This window comes from Aedes albopictus, chromosome 3 (genome assembly GCF_035046485.1).
Source record: "Aedes albopictus strain Foshan chromosome 3, AalbF5, whole genome shotgun sequence".
Lineage (NCBI taxonomy): Eukaryota > Metazoa > Arthropoda > Insecta > Diptera > Culicidae > Aedes > Aedes albopictus.
The window spans coordinates 222,133,665-222,155,182 of record NC_085138.1 but is presented as its reverse complement, the minus strand read 5'-3'; the positions used below and the strand labels follow the sequence as shown (position 1 = coordinate 222,155,182).

The 21,518-nt window shown below is 39.3% G+C and overlaps 2 protein-coding genes across 2 annotated transcripts in view; one reads left to right on the top strand and one right to left on the bottom strand.

Moving 5' to 3' along the window:
* LOC109428802 (uncharacterized) overlaps positions 1–21,518 on the bottom strand; it is a 70,959-nt gene that overhangs the window by 44,435 nt on the left and 5,006 nt on the right. The window lies entirely within an intron of this gene.
* Positions 1–21,518, top strand: part of LOC109424541 (transferrin) — a 39,991-nt gene that overhangs the window by 13,760 nt on the left and 4,713 nt on the right. The window contains exons 3-10 of the mRNA XM_029878163.2: positions 16,646–16,879; positions 16,944–17,077; positions 17,136–17,280; positions 17,338–17,495; positions 17,550–17,683; positions 17,910–18,113; positions 18,182–18,486; positions 18,549–18,809. Of these exons, the coding sequence (XP_029734023.2) occupies positions 16,646–16,879; positions 16,944–17,077; positions 17,136–17,280; positions 17,338–17,495; positions 17,550–17,683; positions 17,910–18,113; positions 18,182–18,486; positions 18,549–18,809 (1,575 nt within the window). The remainder of the gene's footprint in view (positions 1–16,645; positions 16,880–16,943; positions 17,078–17,135; positions 17,281–17,337; positions 17,496–17,549; positions 17,684–17,909; positions 18,114–18,181; positions 18,487–18,548; positions 18,810–21,518) is intronic.

Genomic DNA, 21,518 nt, shown 5'->3' with positions numbered 1-21,518 from the left:
GTTCCATCACTCTGACTTAAAACTGTTTTCAAATGATCGAAAAAAATTATAGGTATTCAGTGCTCTTCAGGTCATGCTAAAAGATTTTAAATTGGTTCACTATAACGCAAGATAGGGGAACTAACGTATTTTAGGCAGTTTTGTTCTCTTCGTCATTGGGGGTGTTTCCAGGTAATTTGGCCCACAAAATCCCCCCATGACGAAAAGAACAAACCTGCCGATAATACCCTTCGTCACCCTATTTTAATTTTAGTAATTTCTATATTTTTGAACAATGAGTTCCGTTTTCCAGCTGTAATTTAAAAACTGTCCTTTTTTTTGGAGCACGGTTTCGAAATCAACACATGATTATGCATGTGTAATTTTGGTCGTTGATCGGAGTTGATGACTTGTATTTTATTTGATTTTTCAGCACTGAGACTGTTGAAAATGTGCTACAAGTGTATGAAGTTTTGCAAAATATTTTATACATTTTTGCAATTCCTTTGGAACCTTTGTGATGATTTCTCCGAAGATTTATCCCTCATAGATTCAAGAATTTCGACAAAAATTCCTTCATAACTTTATTAGAATTTCTTTAGAACTTACTCTGATGATGCCTTCAGGACTTCCGCCAGATATTCCTGCAAGATTTTTCTTAAAATTCTTCAATCGATTTCTCTAACGACTTAGATAGAAATTCCTTCTATGTTTACTCCAGGGATTTCACCGAGGATTTTTTTAGAAATTTCTTCAATAATTCTTCCACACAACCTTCGTCAGATTTCTTTAAAAATGTCTTTAAGAATTCCGTCATCAACTACTCCATAAATTACCCCATTTTTTTTTTCTAGAAATTTCTCAGAGTTTGTTTGTTCAACGGAATCTTTCACGACTTTTTTTTTACGAAGATTCCTTGAAAAACTCCTCCAGAATTCTGCATAGAATTTGGCAAAGATTTTTTCAAGAAATCCCTGTGTTCTTTTGTACAGAAATTTGTCCTAAGATTTCTCTGAAAACTTCTTCGAGGATTTCACCAGATGTTCTTCCGAAGGTACTTCCAAGAACTTCCCAAAAAATTTTTGGAGGTTTCTTCAGTGTTTTCCGAAAATAATTAAAGAAAGTTTTTGAGGATCCATTCAGAAATTTCCTCCGTAACTGAAGATAAAAATGGAACAAAAACCAGGTCTTAATTATTGAAAAGCTTGTTGAACACTGTAAATAGTACAAAAATAACAAAATGTGATTTAAAACAAATGAGACATTTGAAGTGGTGTGAATGAAGCGGCCATCCTGTTGTAGCACGCAAATTGCGGCTAAGAGTTTTCCCGTCTTCTGCTTCGTTCCCTGGCTCCGAAAACAGACGGCTTAAGCGCCACCTCCGAAGAGGACCGTCTGTCGAGTTATGTTTGCCCGGCAAGAAACCCAACCTCAGGGCGGGTTTGTTTTATAAGAGACCAAATAGCGATTTAGGGACGATACAGAAAACTCAAAAGTACGGCTAATCGAGATATCTCACTTATAGAGGGCGCCTTAAGCGATTCTCAAAATATGGTTGATGCTAACCGTCGTTCTACCAACTCACAAAGACACCACTCACGAGTATCATCATTGGAAGAACTCACCAATTCAAATTTTCCTGTTAGCTTCGGACACGTGAGTGGAGAGACTGATTTCCCAGGCAGTCTACCCTGGCGTACAAAAATAACTAAAAAACAGGTAGAACGACGCGAACGTGAGAAATCTCGAAGACCAAAAACTGTTACAGGGAAAGCACTAACATTTTACAAAAATACAGCATTTGAACGTAACGAAAAAACTAACGAAACATTTATTCAATTTGATAACCTAGGTTTATTAACGCATGTTCCTTTCCATGCTACTTATTGGTTTCCTACAGCTTTCCCTACTGTGTGTGCGATTTTAAATTGGTTCCTACTCTAATCTGATTCTATCGACATTGATCGACAAGAACCATCACTTTTTCCGAGCTCGGTTAGTTGTGTGGAGTTTTCAACACATGCGCATGGTTAATTGGGTTTGTCTACTCACGGTACCTTTCAGCTGCTCATCAATGCCGTCGACAAAACAGAAGCGACGGTGTGGCGGTCGACGGACGGCTTGGTAAAACAGAATGCTATTCTTACCGCATCCTACGCTGGTATTGCGCCGCTACCTCCAAATGCGTGCGACGCGCGGCGGTTGCGAAAGTGCGCCTTTCTCGCTGCCGGTCGCTAAACGGACCGGATCACCGGCGCAGTTGCTCCTCGGTGTCGATGACGATGAGGGTCGTCGATGGCTTGGTCGGTGTGGTGGCTACCACATGAACACCGAAAGAAAAACGTGGTTTTCGGCCGCCTCCGGTGGTGAATGTTCCGATCACCGGAAAAGTTCGTCGATGGCGAAGCTGACGATGGGGGTCGTCGGTGGCTTGGTGGGTACGGTGTCTACCTCATGAACACCGAACAAAAACGTGGTCTGGCCGCTCTGTCGGAACGGGTGTTCCCTTCCGGCTTTCCCCTCAAACCGGGACTTTTGACGCTGCGACGTGGGGTCGAGAGCGCGTTTGGCGAAAAAGGTGCGGTGTGCCGAGCTTTCGGCCGTGAATCACTAGATCGTAATCCTGAATAAAAAGCCGTCGAACGGCTGTTCGACACGTTTAACAAAAAGTTTACTCCACACAACAAAAAAATATCAATTACCTTTTTCTATTCACTAACACGCACACACAATCTACTTGACCGCACGTAACCTTTTGGCTTAGGTTATTGAACTGGCTAACTAACGGAAAGGAACGAAAAAGTAACATTTAATTTAATCTAGAAGACTTCTCACATTTTTTAAGTATTACCAAATATAACACACCGCGACACTAAACTTAGAACACGCACTCCCGCCTCTTCCACGGTCCAGGTCAAAATGGACGAGTAGAAGTTCTGTAGGTCCTCAGATAAGGTCGGATCCCAAGACTTCGTGGCCGGAAATACGTAAAATTACCGAAGTAATTTTACGATCTTTTCAATCGACAATTCTCATCAACCACGAATGAGAACCGAATAAATTGCTATCTCTTTCACTTCCATACTCATCTGAATGATCTGTATCGCTCTATCTATTTTTAAATACCCGATCCAATTTTATCGAGAGAGTTCGGGCTTGAACATTGAACCTCGAGATTGTTCGGGTTTCGTGGTGTAGTGGGTAGAGCAGCAGGGATCTTATTTGTATGTATTAGACTTGAGAAGGCGACTTGCATGCAAGTTGTATGCGGTTTTGAAGTGCATGTCATTTCGAATGGTGACATTGAATATCGCAAAACATTTATAGTGAACTTTGGAATTTAGTATTCTTGACAATGAAAACCAATAGATTTAAATGAAAAATAAATTAACACGAATAATAAATTAACATTGAAGAACATGAAAAATATTTAATTTATTATACAATTTATGTACATTCTAAATACATTTTCTATTATATATTGAATAAATCTTAAAATAATATTTACACAAAAATGACCATGCTACATCATCCTCTACTAAAGGTACGAAAATTTGATTGAAATTGGGAAAATTTCAATCAAATTTTCGTAGGGTTAAATATTGAGAAAATTTCCAGCTGATTGTTAACTATTGCGAAGAAATGGTTGGGCTATTGAATACAAAAATTCACGAAACATTGTTGACAGGCTACGCACACAGACAAGCATTAAAAAAAACGAAACAGTAAAAGTACTTGCATCTGGAGTAGGCCTTAACTCCAGAGAAGTAAACATAAACTAGGACCCCTGTCTTCTACTCCAGCCATCATGGGCCGAACACTAAGACAGTGCCCGTAAATCTCCTCAACACAATACCTGTGGATCGCGAACGTCGGTCTACTCCAGAACATGTTCCGAACACCTGACCGCGTCCACTTTCCACAATAAACATTAACCGTACTAGTGAATCCCGGCTGCGATCCCTCCAGATATTCTACCCGAAACATATGATCACAGCCGCTCTCCACTTTAATCCGTGTGCCGCGAAAACACTCCAGACATAAGTCCGAAAACGTTTCACAACACACAAACAACATAAATTTTAAAAGCCGCATCATAAACATTTCTTTCGAAATATTTATGAGCCGTACAATACCACAAACAATGAATCACCCCTCGTTCGGTCACTCCGGGAACGAGTCGTCACTCACTCCCTTTGAACTCACGCACTCACTGCGCTGCCAACATAACGAAACGAAAATGAACATGAACGTCAAAACGATCAAAACAAAGTGAAAAAAATGTGGAAACGAGAACAAGTTTGTGAGCTGCTGATTGAATATTACGGAGAAAAACGGATGAAAATGGTGAAAATTTTACGGCAAGTTTTAAGAAACTGTATCGGTTGATGATGTTTTGTAAATTGAATTGTTTTTGGGGATCGTGGGAGGGCTTATTTCATATTTTCAGGTCGTTACTGCGGTGGCAACAACAAAATGGCACAGACCAGAGATTCCTATTAGAATAATTCTAGCGATGGACAACACCTACTTCACAGAACGGCAGAACAGATAACGTGGAATTGCTTCGAATGCACAAGCAGGACGAAAAATAACAAAAATGATGGACTGAATGGACTATTTACGACTATGTACGATGGTAAAGAAGAACTCGAATGGGTGGACTATTTACAACTGAGTCGTATCGTTTAAGTACGACCGATGGTAAGAAATAACAATAATATTCTAAATGGATAAATAACTAATGCAAAAAATATGAATTTGTAGGATGAAAATTAACAAAATTGTTGGAGAAGGACTAAACTACCACAAAAATACTGCAAATCAACTACTATCAATGCTGGACAACATTTACGTGGACGAATGAAGACGGAAAAACTATAAACCTAAGAATTCTACTGAAGGGCGACTACACAAGGACGAAAATGACGGAAACTCAACCTAATCTACCAGAATTACGACGATTTGAGTGAATGGACATGAAAAACGTTACTGCAACTAAGGACTAAGGATGATATGGAAGAACGAAAACAACAGCAGTATCTAATAGGAAATTGTAAGTGAATTTAAGCTACTAATTAACCCTAATCCTAAGATACTAACAGTAGAATTACCGTAGGGCGTTAGGCGCGAACTAACAAACTAATATTTACAAATTTTTACAATATTTACATGGGAGGATTACGTTTCGTAGTCTCAACTCCCTTTCTATGTGGATTGCTTTGCCCTTGAATGTGTTTTCGTGGAGATTTTCATGGAAATGCCTTAGTTGCTTCTTGGGGAAGTCTACATAGCTTGAATATCTAACAGTCCATCAATTTTCCAAGTGAGATAACGTCATAGCTGGCGATCAATCACTGTGATGGATGTGTTCGTGTCACCTAATGGTCAATTGAGGCCAGAGGTCTCACATGGGCTCCTTCCTAGGCTTCGTAAGGACCAGTACTAACTCAGTACTGAGTACCGAGGATTGGAAGTCATCACTTAGGCTCCCTGAAGTCTTCGTGTTTCCACGTACTATTGGTCAGGTCATCACCCAGCTCCTTCTATGCTTGATGATCCTTACTACTTCAGTGAGAAATCATTGCCCAGGGACGCTCTTCAAGACCTGAGGTGTTTCTAGCTCATTTTCACCTGGATCGGTCCAACCTGACTTTTCCCCGAAGGTGTTTTATGAAGTTAGTCACTCATCATAATACATAGCTTGAAAAAAGTTGTCGGTCACCTTAGTGACTGGTGATTTATGAACCCTTGGGCATGTTTTGATCAATATGGTCGCTCCGAAGAGGTTCATAGCTTGAAAAAAATTTGTTATTCTATGTCGGTGGGTGCATCTTCTTCAGATGACACCCGTAAAAGACTCTAAGGCTCGCTCCAAGGCGTCTCCCTTGAAGGTCCCCAAGCTCGTAGCAGTGTTTCCCAAGCACTTTTTCGACTACGACACGTTGTGTTTGGGCTCAATTTCTGCACTCGCTCTTTCCTTGACCTGATTATCCTGCGTTCCGTTAGAAAACCGAATCTTTGGGAGTATTGTTGGAACTGCATTGCTCATGAGATTATGAACTATAACATTAGTTTCTAATCAGCGTGTCTAGTCGATTTTGTTCAATTAATAGGGGTATGTGCAGGTCTTTAATAGAGAAAAGTACTAAGAAGTTCACTAATGTTCGTCATAATAAGTTAAATTTTAAAACAGCACAAATACACAAAAATATGACTAATTTCTTCACACAACACAAACATATAATTATGACATTCTAAATTAAAACAACTATTTGTGAAGTAAGCAGTGAATAGGATTTATGTATAACTGTATTAGAAAAATTCCGCATACGACATTGAATAAAAAAGTTTCAACGTGTTTTACTATATTTATTGTATATTCTTGCAAAAAAAATGAAAGAAATACTGTAAATGTGCAATGTTTCAATAAGCGCCAAAATTCGAAAAAAATGTGTCTGCCTTCTAAACGTTTGGGCGCCAAAATGTAGCACGCAAATTGCGGCTAAGAGTTTTCCCGTCTTCTGCTTCGTTCCCTGGCTCCGAAAACAGACGGCTTAAGCGCCACCTCCGAAGAGGACCGTCTGTCGAGTTATGTTTGCCCGGCAAGAAACCCAACCTCAGGGCGGGTTTGTTTTATAAGAGACCAAATAGCGATTTAGGGACGATACAGAAAACTCAAAAGTACGGCTAATCGAGATATCTCACTTATAGAGGTCGCCTTAAGCGATTCTCAAAATATGGTTGATGCTAACCGTCGTTCTACCAACTCACAAAGACACCACTCACGAGTATCATCATTGGAAGAACTCACCAATTCAAATTTTCCTGTTAGCTTCGGACACGTGAGTGGAGAGACTGATTTCCCAGGCAGTCTACCCTGGCGTACAAAAATAACTAAAAAACAGGTAGAACGACGCGAACGTGAGAAATCTCGAAGACCAAAAACTGTTACAGGGAAAGCACTAACATTTTACAAAAATACAGCATTTGAACGTAACGAAAAAACTAACGAAACATTTATTCAATTTGATAACCTAGGTTTATTAACGCATGTTCCTTTCCATGCTACTTATTGGTTTCCTACAGCTTTCCCTACTGTGTGTGCGATTTTAAATTGGTTCCTACTCTAATCTGATTCTATCGACATTGATCGACAAGAACCATCACTTTTTCCGAGCTCGGTTAGTTGTGTGGAGTTTTCAACACATGCGCATGGTTAATTGGGTTTGTCTACTCACGGTACCTTTCAGCTGCTCATCAATGCCGTCGACAAAACAGAAGCGACGGTGTGGCGGTCGACGGACGGCTTGGTAAAACAGAATGCTATTCTTACCGCATCCTACGCTGGTATTGCGCCGCTACCTCCAAATGCGTGCGACGCGCGGCGGTTGCGAAAGTGCGCCTTTCTCGCTGCCGGTCGCTAAACGGACCGGATCACCGGCGCAGTTGCTCCTCGGTGTCGATGACGATGAGGGTCGTCGATGGCTTGGTCGGTGTGGTGGCTACCACATGAACACCGAAAGAAAAACGTGGTTTTCGGCCGCCTCCGGTGGTGAATGTTCCGATCACCGGAAAAGTTCGTCGATGGCGAAGCTGACGATGGGGGTCGTCGGTGGCTTGGTGGGTACGGTGTCTACCTCATGAACACCGAACAAAAACGTGGTCTGGCCGCTCTGTCGGAACGGGTGTTCCCTTCCGGCTTTCCCCTCAAACCGGGACTTTTGACGCTGCGACGTGGGGTCGAGAGCGCGTTTGGCGAAAAAGGTGCGGTGTGCCGAGCTTTCGGCCGTGAATCACTAGATCGTAATCCTGAATAAAAAGCCGTCGAACGGCTGTTCGACACGTTTAACAAAAAGTTTACTCCACACAACAAAAAAATATCAATTACCTTTTTCTATTCACTAACACGCACACACAATCTACTTGACCGCACGTAACCTTTTGGCTTAGGTTATTGAACTGGCTAACTAACGGAAAGGAACGAAAAAGTAACATTTAATTTAATCTAGAAGACTTCTCACATTTTTTAAGTATTACCAAATATAACACACCGCGACACTAAACTTAGAACACGCACTCCCGCCTCTTCCACGGTCCAGGTCAAAATGGACGAGTAGAAGTTCTGTAGGTCCTCAGATAAGGTCGGATCCCAAGACTTCGTGGCCGGAAATACGTAAAATTACCGAAGTAATTTTACGATCTTTTCAATCGACAATTCTCATCAACCACGAATGAGAACCGAATAAATTGCTATCTCTTTCACTTCCATACTCATCTGAATGATCTGTATCGCTCTATCTATTTTTAAATACCCGATCCAATTTTATCGAGAGAGTTCGGGCTTGAACATTGAACCTCGAGATTGTTCGGGTTTCGTGGTGTAGTGGGTAGAGCAGCAGGGATCTTATTTGTATGTATTAGACTTGAGAAGGCGACTTGCATGCAAGTTGTATGCGGTTTTGAAGTGCATGTCATTTCGAATGGTGACATTGAATATCGCAAAACATTTATAGTGAACTTTGGAATTTAGTATTCTTGACAATGAAAACCAATAGATTTAAATGAAAAATAAATTAACACGAATAATAAATTAACATTGAAGAACATGAAAAATATTTAATTTATTATACAATTTATGTACATTCTAAATACATTTTCTATTATATATTGAATAAATCTTAAAATAATATTTACACAAAAATGACCATGCTACACTGTGTGCGCTTTACCACCAAGGGAATTGACTTAAGTGTTTTGACTTTTACGGGTGAAGTGTAAACAAAGCAGTTTAAGTTAGTGAAACGGTGTTTGCTCAAATCTTGTTGTTCTTCAACACTAGTCCTGTTCAATAAGAGTAGGTTGAACTGGCTCGAAGTTGCTGCATCCTGATTTTATCCAGTGGTCAACAAATGGGTAAGGTGACCTGTGGTAAAATGCTTTCACGCACCCGGGCAAAATGCTTTCACGCTACTTCATTACATAAATGAACTTTCCTTCAGATGCAAGCAAACTAGACGTAAAATTGTGCCAGTCGAGCCCAAGTATGACTAGAAAAGTCAAAGGAAACGCGTGGAAAACGATTTTTTTCTACATTTGGAAAGCTTGTTTAGTTTGAAACGCACGATCAACTAATTATTTTTTGTTATTTGACCTGGTTTAGTTATGGGTGCTTATTACCTCGCCTTTCCTAAAGAATAATATGCAACAACTTTGAGCCAGATTCTTTGTCAATAATTTAATCATAAATAATCATTTATGATCAATATTTCAACTTCTTTGATTATAATTAATGATTAAATGTTAAATTTCAAAGTTACTGATTATTACTTATGATTAAAATCACAAATAAAAAAAACTTGATATGTTTAATGATTAACTCCAGTTGAGTATCCTAAAAATGAACTTCGAATTGAAGTTTTTTTTTTTAAGAATTATGATCTATACATTTTTTTTAAGAATTATGATTTATACACTGTGGGGCCTTCAGTTAGCCTAGTGGTTAAGGCTATGGATCGCCAATCCGGAGACGGCGGGTTCGATTCCCGTTCCGGTCGGTAAGTACAATGCTCGTCGACAGTACGGATCTCTGAATTCGTTGGAGATCCTGAAGAAAAGTCACAGATTCCGATTCGCCTTTGCAATAATTATGGAGTAATGCTCTCTAAAAGAGAGTTTGGTGTCCAACTGAACTCCGAGGTCCTTTATCACCAAGACTCTTTCCAGCTGATCACCACCAATGTTGTAGCCCCAACTAATTGGATCCTTTTTGTGTGTGAAGGAGATTACCGAGCATTTACACGTACTGATGGTCAATTCATTGATCCTACAACATTCCGCAAGCACGTCGACAAGTCTTTGAAGCTCCCGGCAATCTTCAGCTGAGCTTACGACCAAGTAAATTTTCAAATCGTCCGCATATAAAAGCCGACATCCCCGAGGCAGTACAGCGCACACATCGTTGAAAAACAAAGAAAAAAGCAATGGGCCAAGATTGCTCCCTTGGAGAACACCAGATGAATTTGAGAAATAGCTGGACTGAGCTGTTCCGATTTTAACACAGAGACAACGATCTACCAAATACGATTTCAGTCATTGAACAAAACTAGATGCAGCACCCATCCTGTCTACCTTTGCGAGCAGCAACGCGTGGTCAACGCGGTCAAATGCAGCTTTCAGGTTTGTACATACCCAAGTAACCACGGTGCTGAAGCCTTATTGCGTGCAGATATACGGTGTATTTAGAGCAATCATTACTTTACATGCAAACTTAAGGTTGATTTAAAGTGGAAGTGGGCAATCATAGAATCAAGTTAAGATTATTCTGGTATAATCTTAGATCAGTCGCATATTTGCCATTTCCACTTTAAATCAACCTTAAGTGTTCATGTAAAGTAATGATTGCTCTAAATACACCTTATATCTGCATGCAATAAGGCTTCAGTACCGTGGTTACTTGGGTATGTATGGTGTCAACTTGAGCCCTGTTTTGGATGTTTCGTAAACAGAACGATGTGAACTCCGTGAGGTTAGTTACCATTGATCTTCCAGCATAAAAGCCATGTTGGTCGCACGAGATGTGATTTTTGATTTCGTGGAACAACATTTTGTTGACAAGAATTTCCAACAGTTTTGAACCTGCGTATAGTGATATAATACCTCGATAGTTAGTTACATTACCACGGTCGCCCTTTTTATGCACAGGAAACAGTACTGATTCTTTCCATTCTTCCGGGAAATCCGATTGCGCTATTGTTTTATTGCAGATCGATGTCAGAGGAGCGCATAGTGCGACAGCACATCTCTTGAACACGATAGGTGGCATGCCATCTGGCCTTGGCTGACACGAAGGCTTCAGTTTATTGATGGCATCGCTGATGTCCGCTTCAGAAAAGACGATGTTTTGTATTCCAAGCACATCCTGAGGAACATTCCGGAGAGCAGAGCATATGTTCTGCGTAGAGGCAGGCTCCTGTTTGAATACACTTGAGAAATGACGTGTAAACAATCTGCACAGGCGCGACCGAGTCTTTACCATCAGACATGACAGATGGCAATCCATTCTGCTTGCGCTTTTGATTAACAAACGACCAGAAACGCTTGGGGTTCCGCTTCAGTTTCTTTTGTTACCTTTGCACATATTGTGAATAAAGCAGTCGATTGTAGTTTTTGCAGGGCCCATATAGCCGAGGCGGTAAACGCACGGGTATTCAGCATGACCATGCTGAGGGTGACGGGTTCGATTCCCGTTCGGTCCAGGATCTTTTCGTAAAGGAAATTTCCTTGACTTCCTTGGGCATAGAGTATCTTCGTGCCTGCCACACGATATACGCATGCAAAATGGTCATTGGCAAAGGAAGCTCTCAGTTAATAACAGTGGAAGTGCTCATAGAATACTATGCTGAGAAGCAGGCTTTGTCCCAATGAGGACGTTACGCCAAGAAGAGAGAGAGAGATTGTAGTTTTTGTATAAGTTACTAGAAATTTGAAAATCGCGCTCGGCAATAGAGTTTTTGTTTCTAGAGTAATGTCGCAGAGCTCTAGCTCTCTCCGTTTTCAGGATTCTCAGTCGATTATTCGACCACGGCGGGTTTCGGGTAATTCGTTGAGTGGGAATATGAAGACGAAACAACTCGGTGAGCGTGTGGGTTAAAATTTCTACAGCATCGTTGACATTATCAGCAGCGTGCAGCGGTGTCCAGTCAACTTCCGAGATAGCATGACTTAACGCAAAGAAATCAGATTTTCGGAGGTCGAAATGTGGAACTACTTCCGAGTCAATGAACGAAACTGTTCCGCAAGCAGTTTCTGAAAGAATTCCAATAGAACTACCCGGAATAATCTCGACAAGAGTTCTCAAAGGAATCCTGAATAAAATTCAAGAAGAAATTCCAGAAGCAACTCCTGACAGAAGCCCATGAGCTTCTAAAAAGTATCCCGGAGAAGTTTTTCAGAGGAATACAGAATACTGAAAGAAGTTCTTGTAGGATTCCTGGAAGAATCTCAGAAAAAAATCCCAAAGAAGTCCTAGAAAGGACTTCAGAATCTCGCATGAATTTCTTGGAAGGGATTCCAGACTGCATCCACCGACAGAACTCCTGGAGGAATTCCGGAAGAAATCTCTGGTGAAATTGCTGGTATTACCGGGCTTACTTTCCACGAATACCTTCTGTAAATAAAAAAAAAACTTCTGAAGACATTCCTAAAGAAAAAATTGAAAATCTAGGATGGAATGCCTGGAAGATTTTCGGAACTCCAGCAGAAGCATATCCTGGAGGAATACTAGAATTAATTTGTGGAGAAACCAATGAAGAAATTCCCAGAGGAATCTCAGAAAAAAATTGCTTGGTAATCATAGATTCTTGGAGGAATCTCAGAATCAATTTCTAGTGAAATTTCGGAACGAGTTTCGGAAGCGATTTTCAAGGAATGCAGGAACTCCTGAAGTTATCTAAGAATATATTTGTTTAGAGATCTCAGTAAACCTATCTGGAAAAACCTCAGAAGAATATCCTGGAGAAATTCTGGCAAGAGCTTTTGAGAGAATCCCGGATGAAATCTCAGGGGAAACTCCTGGAAGAACCCCAGACAGAACTTTTAAATGAATCCTCAGTGAACCCCTGGAAGAACCTTATCAAGAACTCCCTGGGAATCCAACAAGTAGATGCGTCTGGAGGATCCCTAGAAACTCGAAGGATTTTTTGGAGGAATCTCGGGTGGAAATCCTGTGGAATCACAGAAGGATATCCTGGAGGGGTGCCACCGTACCCCACCCAGCACACTTGGTCCCCCCCACATACAAGCCACCTATGAAAAGCTGGCGAAATTTTTTTGATGAATATTTGATGAAAATTATCCTAGAATGTCATATGCAAATTGCAATGATCGCGCCAAGAATCCATCTGAATTTCATTAAAAAAATTTCAAACATTGGCGACACCTGCCCTCATCTCCTGAAGAGCACTTTGCATCAGCTGATGTACATACCGACCAACCATTTTAGCAAATATACTATATTAACAATATAGGTCACTCTTACGATTTTTTGGCGACACCTTTTTAGTGAATGTGGCGCCACCAAGCGTCAGAAGAGGTACTACTACACACTAAATGCATGCGCTATCCGAATGACGTTTATTCTGTCGAACTGTCATTGCATGGTGGGGATGCCCATTTCTTCTGAAATAATCGATCAAACATTAATCGATTTTTTTCAACTACGCAAATTAGAACAAATTTAATTCCCTCTTCTTGAACAATTTCTGGCGTATATTATCATCGCAGCACCAAATCGAAGTCGATGTTCATTCGATTCCCTGAGGAAGATCTAATAAGGATCGAAACGTTGGAAGAAGAAAACATTTAGTTGTTTTTGACCCCGAAAAGACTGAAACGCCAAAACTATTCGAAAGCAAAACTTTGTGTTATTGTGTTGTTGTATTCTCATTTATTGCAACTTCAACAACATAATTCCCCAAAGTTTTGCTCAAGCAGCATCAAACTAGGCTAAGAATCATAATACCCATGAGTTTGCACCGTTTCAATGCAGAAACGGAGAGTTTAGCATCTCACCATACAACAAACCAACACATTACTACAAATCTAGTCTTCACTTATTCCTTCTGGGAATCCCGGAAAAAAATACTTCTGAAGACATTCTAAATGTATAGAAATCTCGGAAGGAATCACGAAAATAATTCCTGGAGGATTTCTGATACTTCAAAGTTCAAAGTTCCCTCTTCTAAAGGAATCCTGGAAAGATCTCTCGAAAAATATTTATTAAATTGTTCATATAAAATCGCGTTGGAGTTTTACAAAGTCACTTCGGAATTTCTCCGGAATTTCAAAAGAAGTTCCTTGAAGAATCCCAAATCTTCACTCGGTGGAAATTCTAAAAGGACGGAGTGAATTCCGGAAGGAACTTTTGGGAGAATATTGGTAGAAATCCCGGTTAAAATTCCCAGAAGGAGGAATTTTTGAAGGAACTTTTGGATAAATCCTTGAAACAACTCCTGGTCGTTCTTGGAAAATTTTGGAGGAATTCCAGAAGGAACTCCGGGAGGTATTCGTAAAAAAACGCCTGAGGGGGGAATCGTTGAAGGAGCTACTGCAGGAATCCAAGAAAGACTCCAAGAAACTCCTATAAGGAAATCCTATAAGGAACTTTTTGACGAATCCTAGAAGAGAATTCTTGAAGATTCCTATAGAAGTAATTCTTGAAGAAACATCAGAAGAAATTGCTGGAGTAATTTCAGTAGGAACTCATGGGGGTCCCTCGAAGGAACCTCTGGAGAAATTTAATAAAAAAAACTTTAAATCAATCTCTGAAGGCACACCTGGAGGAATTTCAAAAAAAACTGCTGAATGAATCTCAGAAAAAAAACTCTAGAAGGAAACCAAGGAGAATGACATAACCTTTTCTAATCGGAAAATCCGCATATATCCGTTCCTAACCATTGCTAACTGAGTCGCAGGTGCAGTTAGACGCGGTTAACGACGGTTAGCAACGGATAAATGCGGATTTTTCCGGTTAGCAAAGGAAAAGAGAAAACTGAGAAGGAACTTCCGTTAGAAAATCAGAAGGAATGCAGAAAGAACATCTGAATGAATGCCTGACTCAATTTATGGAGGATTATCACTCTGCAGCAGGCGAATTTGCCAGAATATTTTTACTAACTGAAGTTCACTCAGAAGCCCATGACTGTATATGTAAAAACAATGAGCATTGCTAGGATTTCGCGACGATCGTGTAAATGTCCAATCTTTGACAGCACAATGTTCACACATCCAACAACAAAGCCGATTAGTCCGGAATAAAACAATCAGTATTCGAATAAACTCACAGTTCACTCCGAAAGAACAACGAAATTAATCGAATATAACTCATTTTTTTGTAAGCACGGAACGCTCAAACGTTGAAATTATTATGTTCGTGCATCGGTCCATTAGCTTGTGCACCCTTGGATCCTTGGATTCAATGTGTTGTACTCTGCCACAAGAAATTTGACGTGCACTTGGTTGGTGATCTTCCGGATTTTTTGTAAGCTATTCAATCCGATGTATGTATGTCAGCGTGGACATTAAGAAAGATGATAATTTAAGCCATTGTCAAAGGAAAATAGCAACCACCAGGGCTAAATATAAGTTAATTTCGAGGGTGAAAATTTTAAATTTCTAAGTGAAATGATTTCGGTGAAGTTACAATGAGGGAGCATTCAAGTTCTTCTACAGATGTATTCGTAGATGTCATCTAATGAAATATTATTTTGTTTGTTTATATTGTAAATCGATTATTTATTAATCGATTATTTGGGAACAAAAAACTTTGACACCCCTACCATCTTTTTTCGAGAAATGTCACCTTGCACGGTAAACAAAAATTGATCAAAATACAACTATTGACTTTTTCTGACAACAGGTGGTGCTGTAATCATTCGTAAACGGCGTCTCCATGTCGTTGTATGTGAAAACACGAAGTGACCTATATTGTTAATATAGTATATTTGATTTTAGGTAGTCGTCGGCAAACCCGTAAGTAGGAAAACCGCTATTTTTAAGTTGCCTCAATAGCGTATCTGCTACGAGATTTCACAAAAGTGTTGACAAACCTCTCCCTTGGCGCAATTTTTTTTGGACCACCCTTTAGATAGAGTTATCCTAATTGCAAATTATAACATATGAGTCTAACTTTTTCCGAGGAACTACTAATCCACCAAGTATTACAACATTCTGAGATTTTCTATGGAATGGATACGACTATATGTAACTGGATACAAAAAATGATAAAAAACAGGACATAATTGTCGAAGTGTTCATAAAATAATAAGCTGACAAGAATAATAATTAGATAATATGTACGGAATGCTGTAAAGAACGTAAATCTCCAATGCTGTAGTTACAAGTCAAAAACTTGTTATTGTTGTGATATTGTTTATAAAATATTTGTACGCACTCAGTATCACAATAATAACTTAGTTTGCTCCATAACAAAACATGTTATTTTAATGTTGTTTAATGGGTGCATAATAACAGCTGGATAATAACAAAATAAGATTGTCCAACAAAACATGTTATGAAAAAGTAATTCCTTGATAAGTTAATAATAACAAAACAAGATATAAAAACAGGTTATGTTATTTTGTAGTTATTATTTTGATATTCTCTTCTGCTCGGGGTTCATTCAAAGACGTATAATGTCCACACATCCGTGGAAGTGTGTACTGAAAAAGCATTCCAGAACATTCTCATCAGAGAAAGTGAAATCGCCATTTGTCAAATGAAGTTCATTTACTAGCAAATCCTTAGATTTTGCAAGGATTTTGTTCAGCCGTATGATTTCACTCAAACTGGAAATGTTTGTATAAAGGTTTTTCCAGCCGGATCGTTCAGCAGACCGAAGAGCTTTCTGGTAGGCCTTGTGGACCTTCCTGGAGGCCTCCGAACCAGCCGAACGTCTCTTGTGGTCTTCACAGACCGCAGCTGTCTATTGATGATCAACTTCATACGGGCCCGAAAAGCCGGGTAAAAAATCAATTCAAATCACCAGTCTTGAATAGGAAGTCGAAAAAAAAAATATCATCAGTTTATCGAGTTTCAAAATGCTGTAAATTAGTGGGATTTATGGTTAATTTATTTATTTACTTTTCTTTTCTCTTTCCCATTCCAGTGCGGGTTTGCGTCGTGGAGGGGAGCGGTTTGTACAAAAAGGGCGCCCAAAATTGCCCCACCCTAGAGGCAAAGTCCAACCTCGAGTGCGTATACGGGTTGGATCGGCTCGATTGTCTTCGGAAAATTCAGAAAGGGAAGGCACATTTTGCCGTTTTCTCTCCGGAAGACTTGCTGGCCGCAAGGTGGGCAGGCGCCGAAATTCTAGTCACCAGCGAACTTCGCTTCCACAATGGTAGGAAAGATGTCAGATTCGTAGCAAATTTTTGCCTAATTTGTGCTTTCTTCCTAAATTGCAGAGTTCTTCGAGTATGAAGTGGTGGCCGTTGTGGACAATGAGGCCCACATTAACACCGCACGAGAACTGAAAGGAAGTAAGTTCTGTCATCCTGGCCACGGAATACAGAATCACTGGACCGAAGTTCTAGCTGATGTAGGGTATTATTCAAAATATACATCTTTTATAATATAACATGTTGACCACTTTTCAGTATTTTGAGACTAAACTGGTCCCTCGCGAGTGCGAAGAAGATCTTTCTCCAACAGAATCGAGAATAAAGGCTGTTGCCAACTTCTTTGGGCCTACCTGTAAGGCCGGGCCTTGGGTGTCGGACCCGGTAGAAGATCGAGCTTTAAGTATGAACGACGTTTTATTAAAATTCTGTTGCCAGTAAGTTAATTTCTAATTTTCAGAAAACAAGTATCCGTCTTTGTGCCAGTTGTGCTACAATCCCTATCAGTGTGGCATTGGTGATAAGCATTGGGGTCGACGTGGCCCTCTTTACTGTTTGACCAGTGGAGCTGGTGAAGTCGCCTGGGTTCGCCTAGATGACGTTAGGAGCCACTTCGGTGTAAGTCTTGAATGGTTTAGTAGTAGTGTACGTACTTTATAACTCTTATTGCAGTTTAGCGGACTACCACCGGAGGCAGATCCTGCAGGATTCAGTTTCTTGTGTCCGGATGGTCATTTGCAGCCTTTGGACACGAGAAAGCCGTGCGTCTGGCTAGCGAAACCTTGGCCTGCAGTTGCTGCTCAAAGGTAAGGGTTGCCTGTAAGCTTGTCGTAACTTTAAAAGACTTCTACGCCGGATTGCTCTTGTATGTAGGCTGAGATCCGCTTGTGAAGGTAGCTTTTATTCTCCTTTATATTTGGATTGGAGATGGATTATCTGATCTGATCTCATACGATTTGAAGAGCCACACTCAAGTCTAATGCAACCTGTACTTAGATGGCGAGCTAAACTATTGTTCCATTACCATTTCAGAAACATTGCCATGAAAGTACAGGACACAGTGGCGGGTCTGAATCACGACGATACCCACAGCTGGCAGAACGCACTGCTCATGATATTGGAGACGTACCACGTTAACGTTACGACCTTGGACAACACCATTCCGGTGGATGATTATCTGGACCAAGCGGTCGGCTTCCAAGATGCGTATAGTTTTCCATCGTGTAATCCACCTCGGTAAGATAAAGCTTCAAGAAGACTGCATCCAATCCCCAATTTTTGATATTTATATTCAACCATTCTAGATCGATCCTGTTCTGCACCACGTCGTTGATCGAGTTGGCCAAATGCTCTTGGATGCAAGAAGTCGCATCGGTATATGGTGTGGAGCCTAACATACAGTGCATGCGATCGGATACGTTGGATACGTGCCTTAAGAATGTACAGCACAAGGTGTCCGATGTGGTTGTGGTGGACCAAGACACTCGATTGAGGGCGGAGCGTGATTATAAGCTGAAACCGATTTTGTATGAATACTCTTCCACGTTAGAGGATAAGTACGTTGTGGTTGCGGTAATTCGAGCTGGATCGAAGATCAAAACTGGATTCGGTATGGCACATCTCACCATTTCAAAGTGTGGCAGAAGTTCATGATTGATTTGAATATTGCAGACTTACGAGGAAAGAAGGCCTGCTTCCCGAGCTACCAGGGAGCAGCGTATTTGTCGGTGTTGGAGTCGCTGATGAATCATACTAACTTCATCAATGAGTGCACCGATGTGTCGGGATATTTTTCGGCAAGTTCTTGCAACTGGAAGGCTGATTCAAAATGCACCAGCGTGTTCAATGGAGAGGAAGGATCTCTGCGATGTCTTCTGGAGGGCAATGGAGATGTGGCGTTTATGAGCTACGCAACATACAAGAAATTCAAAGGTAAGTTTCCACGTTGGCTTCAAAACATTTTCTACCAAACTGAATTATACGGTTGAGGTTCCGGCAATTTGACCAACATAACAAACAATAACGAGCAAAAGAAAACTGCTAAAATACCCAGCGTCACCATATGGAGGAGAGAAATTTCAAATTGTTCTATATTATTCTACCGGTATAATCTATATTTTCTATGATGCGTCTTTATTTTTGTTCCTGTTCGGGTCTGTCACTGCAACCAGTTTTTAGATCTATAGTGACATTACCCGTATCCTTAGTGTAGTGTATGTTGCATTACTCAATTTCCATTGAAAAGCAATAAAGTATCGATTTTGATACAGTTTTTGTTTTGTTTTCTTAGAAATTTATTTCTTATACCCGAGCAGAAGGGAATAACAACAGCATAAGGAGCTGTGTTATTTGGGCAAAATAACTGAATAATGTTTTGAGGTTATGGCTTTCAGTCTTGGAAGAAAAACTCAAAAACGGATTGTTAAGTCTTCATCCGACGTTTCGGTCACTATATATTGTGACCGAAACGTCGGATGAAGACTTAACAATCCGTTTTTGAGTTTTTCTTCCAAGACTGAAATCCATAACCTCAAAACATAAGATCAACAGTCGATTCCTTAACTGAATAATAAAATCGATTATTTTTAAGTTATTACCATAACATATTGTGTTATAAACTTGTCTGTCATAAGCGGCAAAATAACAAATTCCATAACAAAAAAATGTTCCTGGATAACCATTTCAATATCTTATGTTGTTAGTTTCAATAACAACTTAATAACAGTGAATTCGGAAAATATTTCAATAACAAATTTTGATATTAATATGTTATTGATTATAATTGCAGAGCAGAATTTGCTATGATATAAAACTCATTACTAAATAAGTTATAATACTTATTTTATAAAATTATTCGCTTTGTCTCACAAACCCGCCAATAACATGAGGTTCATCACTCTGGCGTAAGAAATATTTTCAAATGATCGAAAAATACTATATTCAACTTTTAATTCATTCTAAGAGATTTGAAGTCGCAAGATAATCGAACTTGAGTAATTTCTATATTATTAAATACGACGAGCTTCGATGCCCACCTGTAATTTATAAACTGTTATATTTTAATTGTTTTTGGAGCACGTGTGACCTTTATTTTTTTTCAGCATAGAAAATGAAGAATTTTAGAATGCTCAACAGTTTTGCAGAAAAAAATTGGGATATTGGTAATATTGTACAGATTACTACTATTTTCCTGGAAAGATTGTTTTGATTTCTCCGATTTTAAGAAAGAAATATTTTCAAATGATCGAAAAATACTATATTCAACTTTTAATTCATTCTAAGAGATTTGAAGTCGCAAGATAATCGAACTTGAGTAATTTCTATATTATTAAATACGACGAGCTTCGATGCCCACCTGTAATTTATAAACTGTTATATTTTAATTGTTTTTGGAGCACGTGTGACCTTTATTTTTTTTCAGCATAGAAAATGAAGAATTTTAGAATGCTCAACAGTTTTGCAGAAAAAAATTGGGATATTGGTAATATTGTACAGATTACTACTATTTTCCTGGAAAGATTGTTTTGATTTCTCCGATTTTTCCCTGGATTCAAGAGTTATGTCGAATATTCCTCCTGGATTCTACAAGAATTCCTCCAAAAATTTTGCTATAATTTCTCCTGAACTGCCTCTGGACTTGCACCACAAATGTTTGCAATATTTTTTTCCAAAAAATCCTCTATTCATTCCTGATTCCGTCAAAAACTTCTTTTATGTTTATCAAATAACTTTGTCATAACATTCTTCCAAAAATTTGTCGACAGATTTGGTCATAAACATTTCCATAAATGACTCCAAAAATCTTCCAGAAATTTCTCCGAGAGTTCTTTGACGGAATCTTTCATGGATTTTCAAAGACTCTTCTAGAAATTCCTCCAGAATCCTGCATAGAATTCCTTCAAGGGTTTCTTCAGATTTTCCTGTGATCATTAGTCCTGAAGTTCATCTTAAGATTTCTCTGATAATTTCTTTGAGGATTTCACCATGAGTTTTTCCGAAGGATTCTCCAGGAGTTTTTCAAAAGATTCTGCCAAGAATCCTAATAATTGCTCAGAAGAATTAACTTTGGAATTTCTAAGAAAATTGCGCCAGTAGTTCTCATGAAGACTTCTCCAGGGATTTATCGAAAGGTTTCCCAGAACTTTCAAGTGCATATCCGAAAATTATTTAATGAATTCTTAAAAAGAGTCGTTCAGGAATTTCCTTATTAACTGAATACAAAAATGGAACAACACAAAGGGATAGGTCGAATGGTTGCTGTGATTTCAAAACTTGTTATTGTTGTGCTATTGCTGATAAGTTGATCAATAGTACAACAATAACTAAACTTGTACTTCGACAAAACATGTTATTTAAATGTAATTTAACTAATGTATATCAATAGCTTGATTATAACAAAATGAGATTGTCCAACAAAATTTGTTATGGAAAAGTTATGCCTTGATAATTTATTAATAACAAAACAAGATATAAAACAGGTTATGTGATTTCGTAGTTATTAACTTGCTATTCTCCTCTGCTCGGGTAGAAAACAAAACAAAAGCACTGATAATTGGCCATTCATCGAGAACTTAGCATCACCCTTGTTTATCGCTGAATTCTCCCCAGTAAAAAGCTTATAATCCGGGTTTTAACATTAGC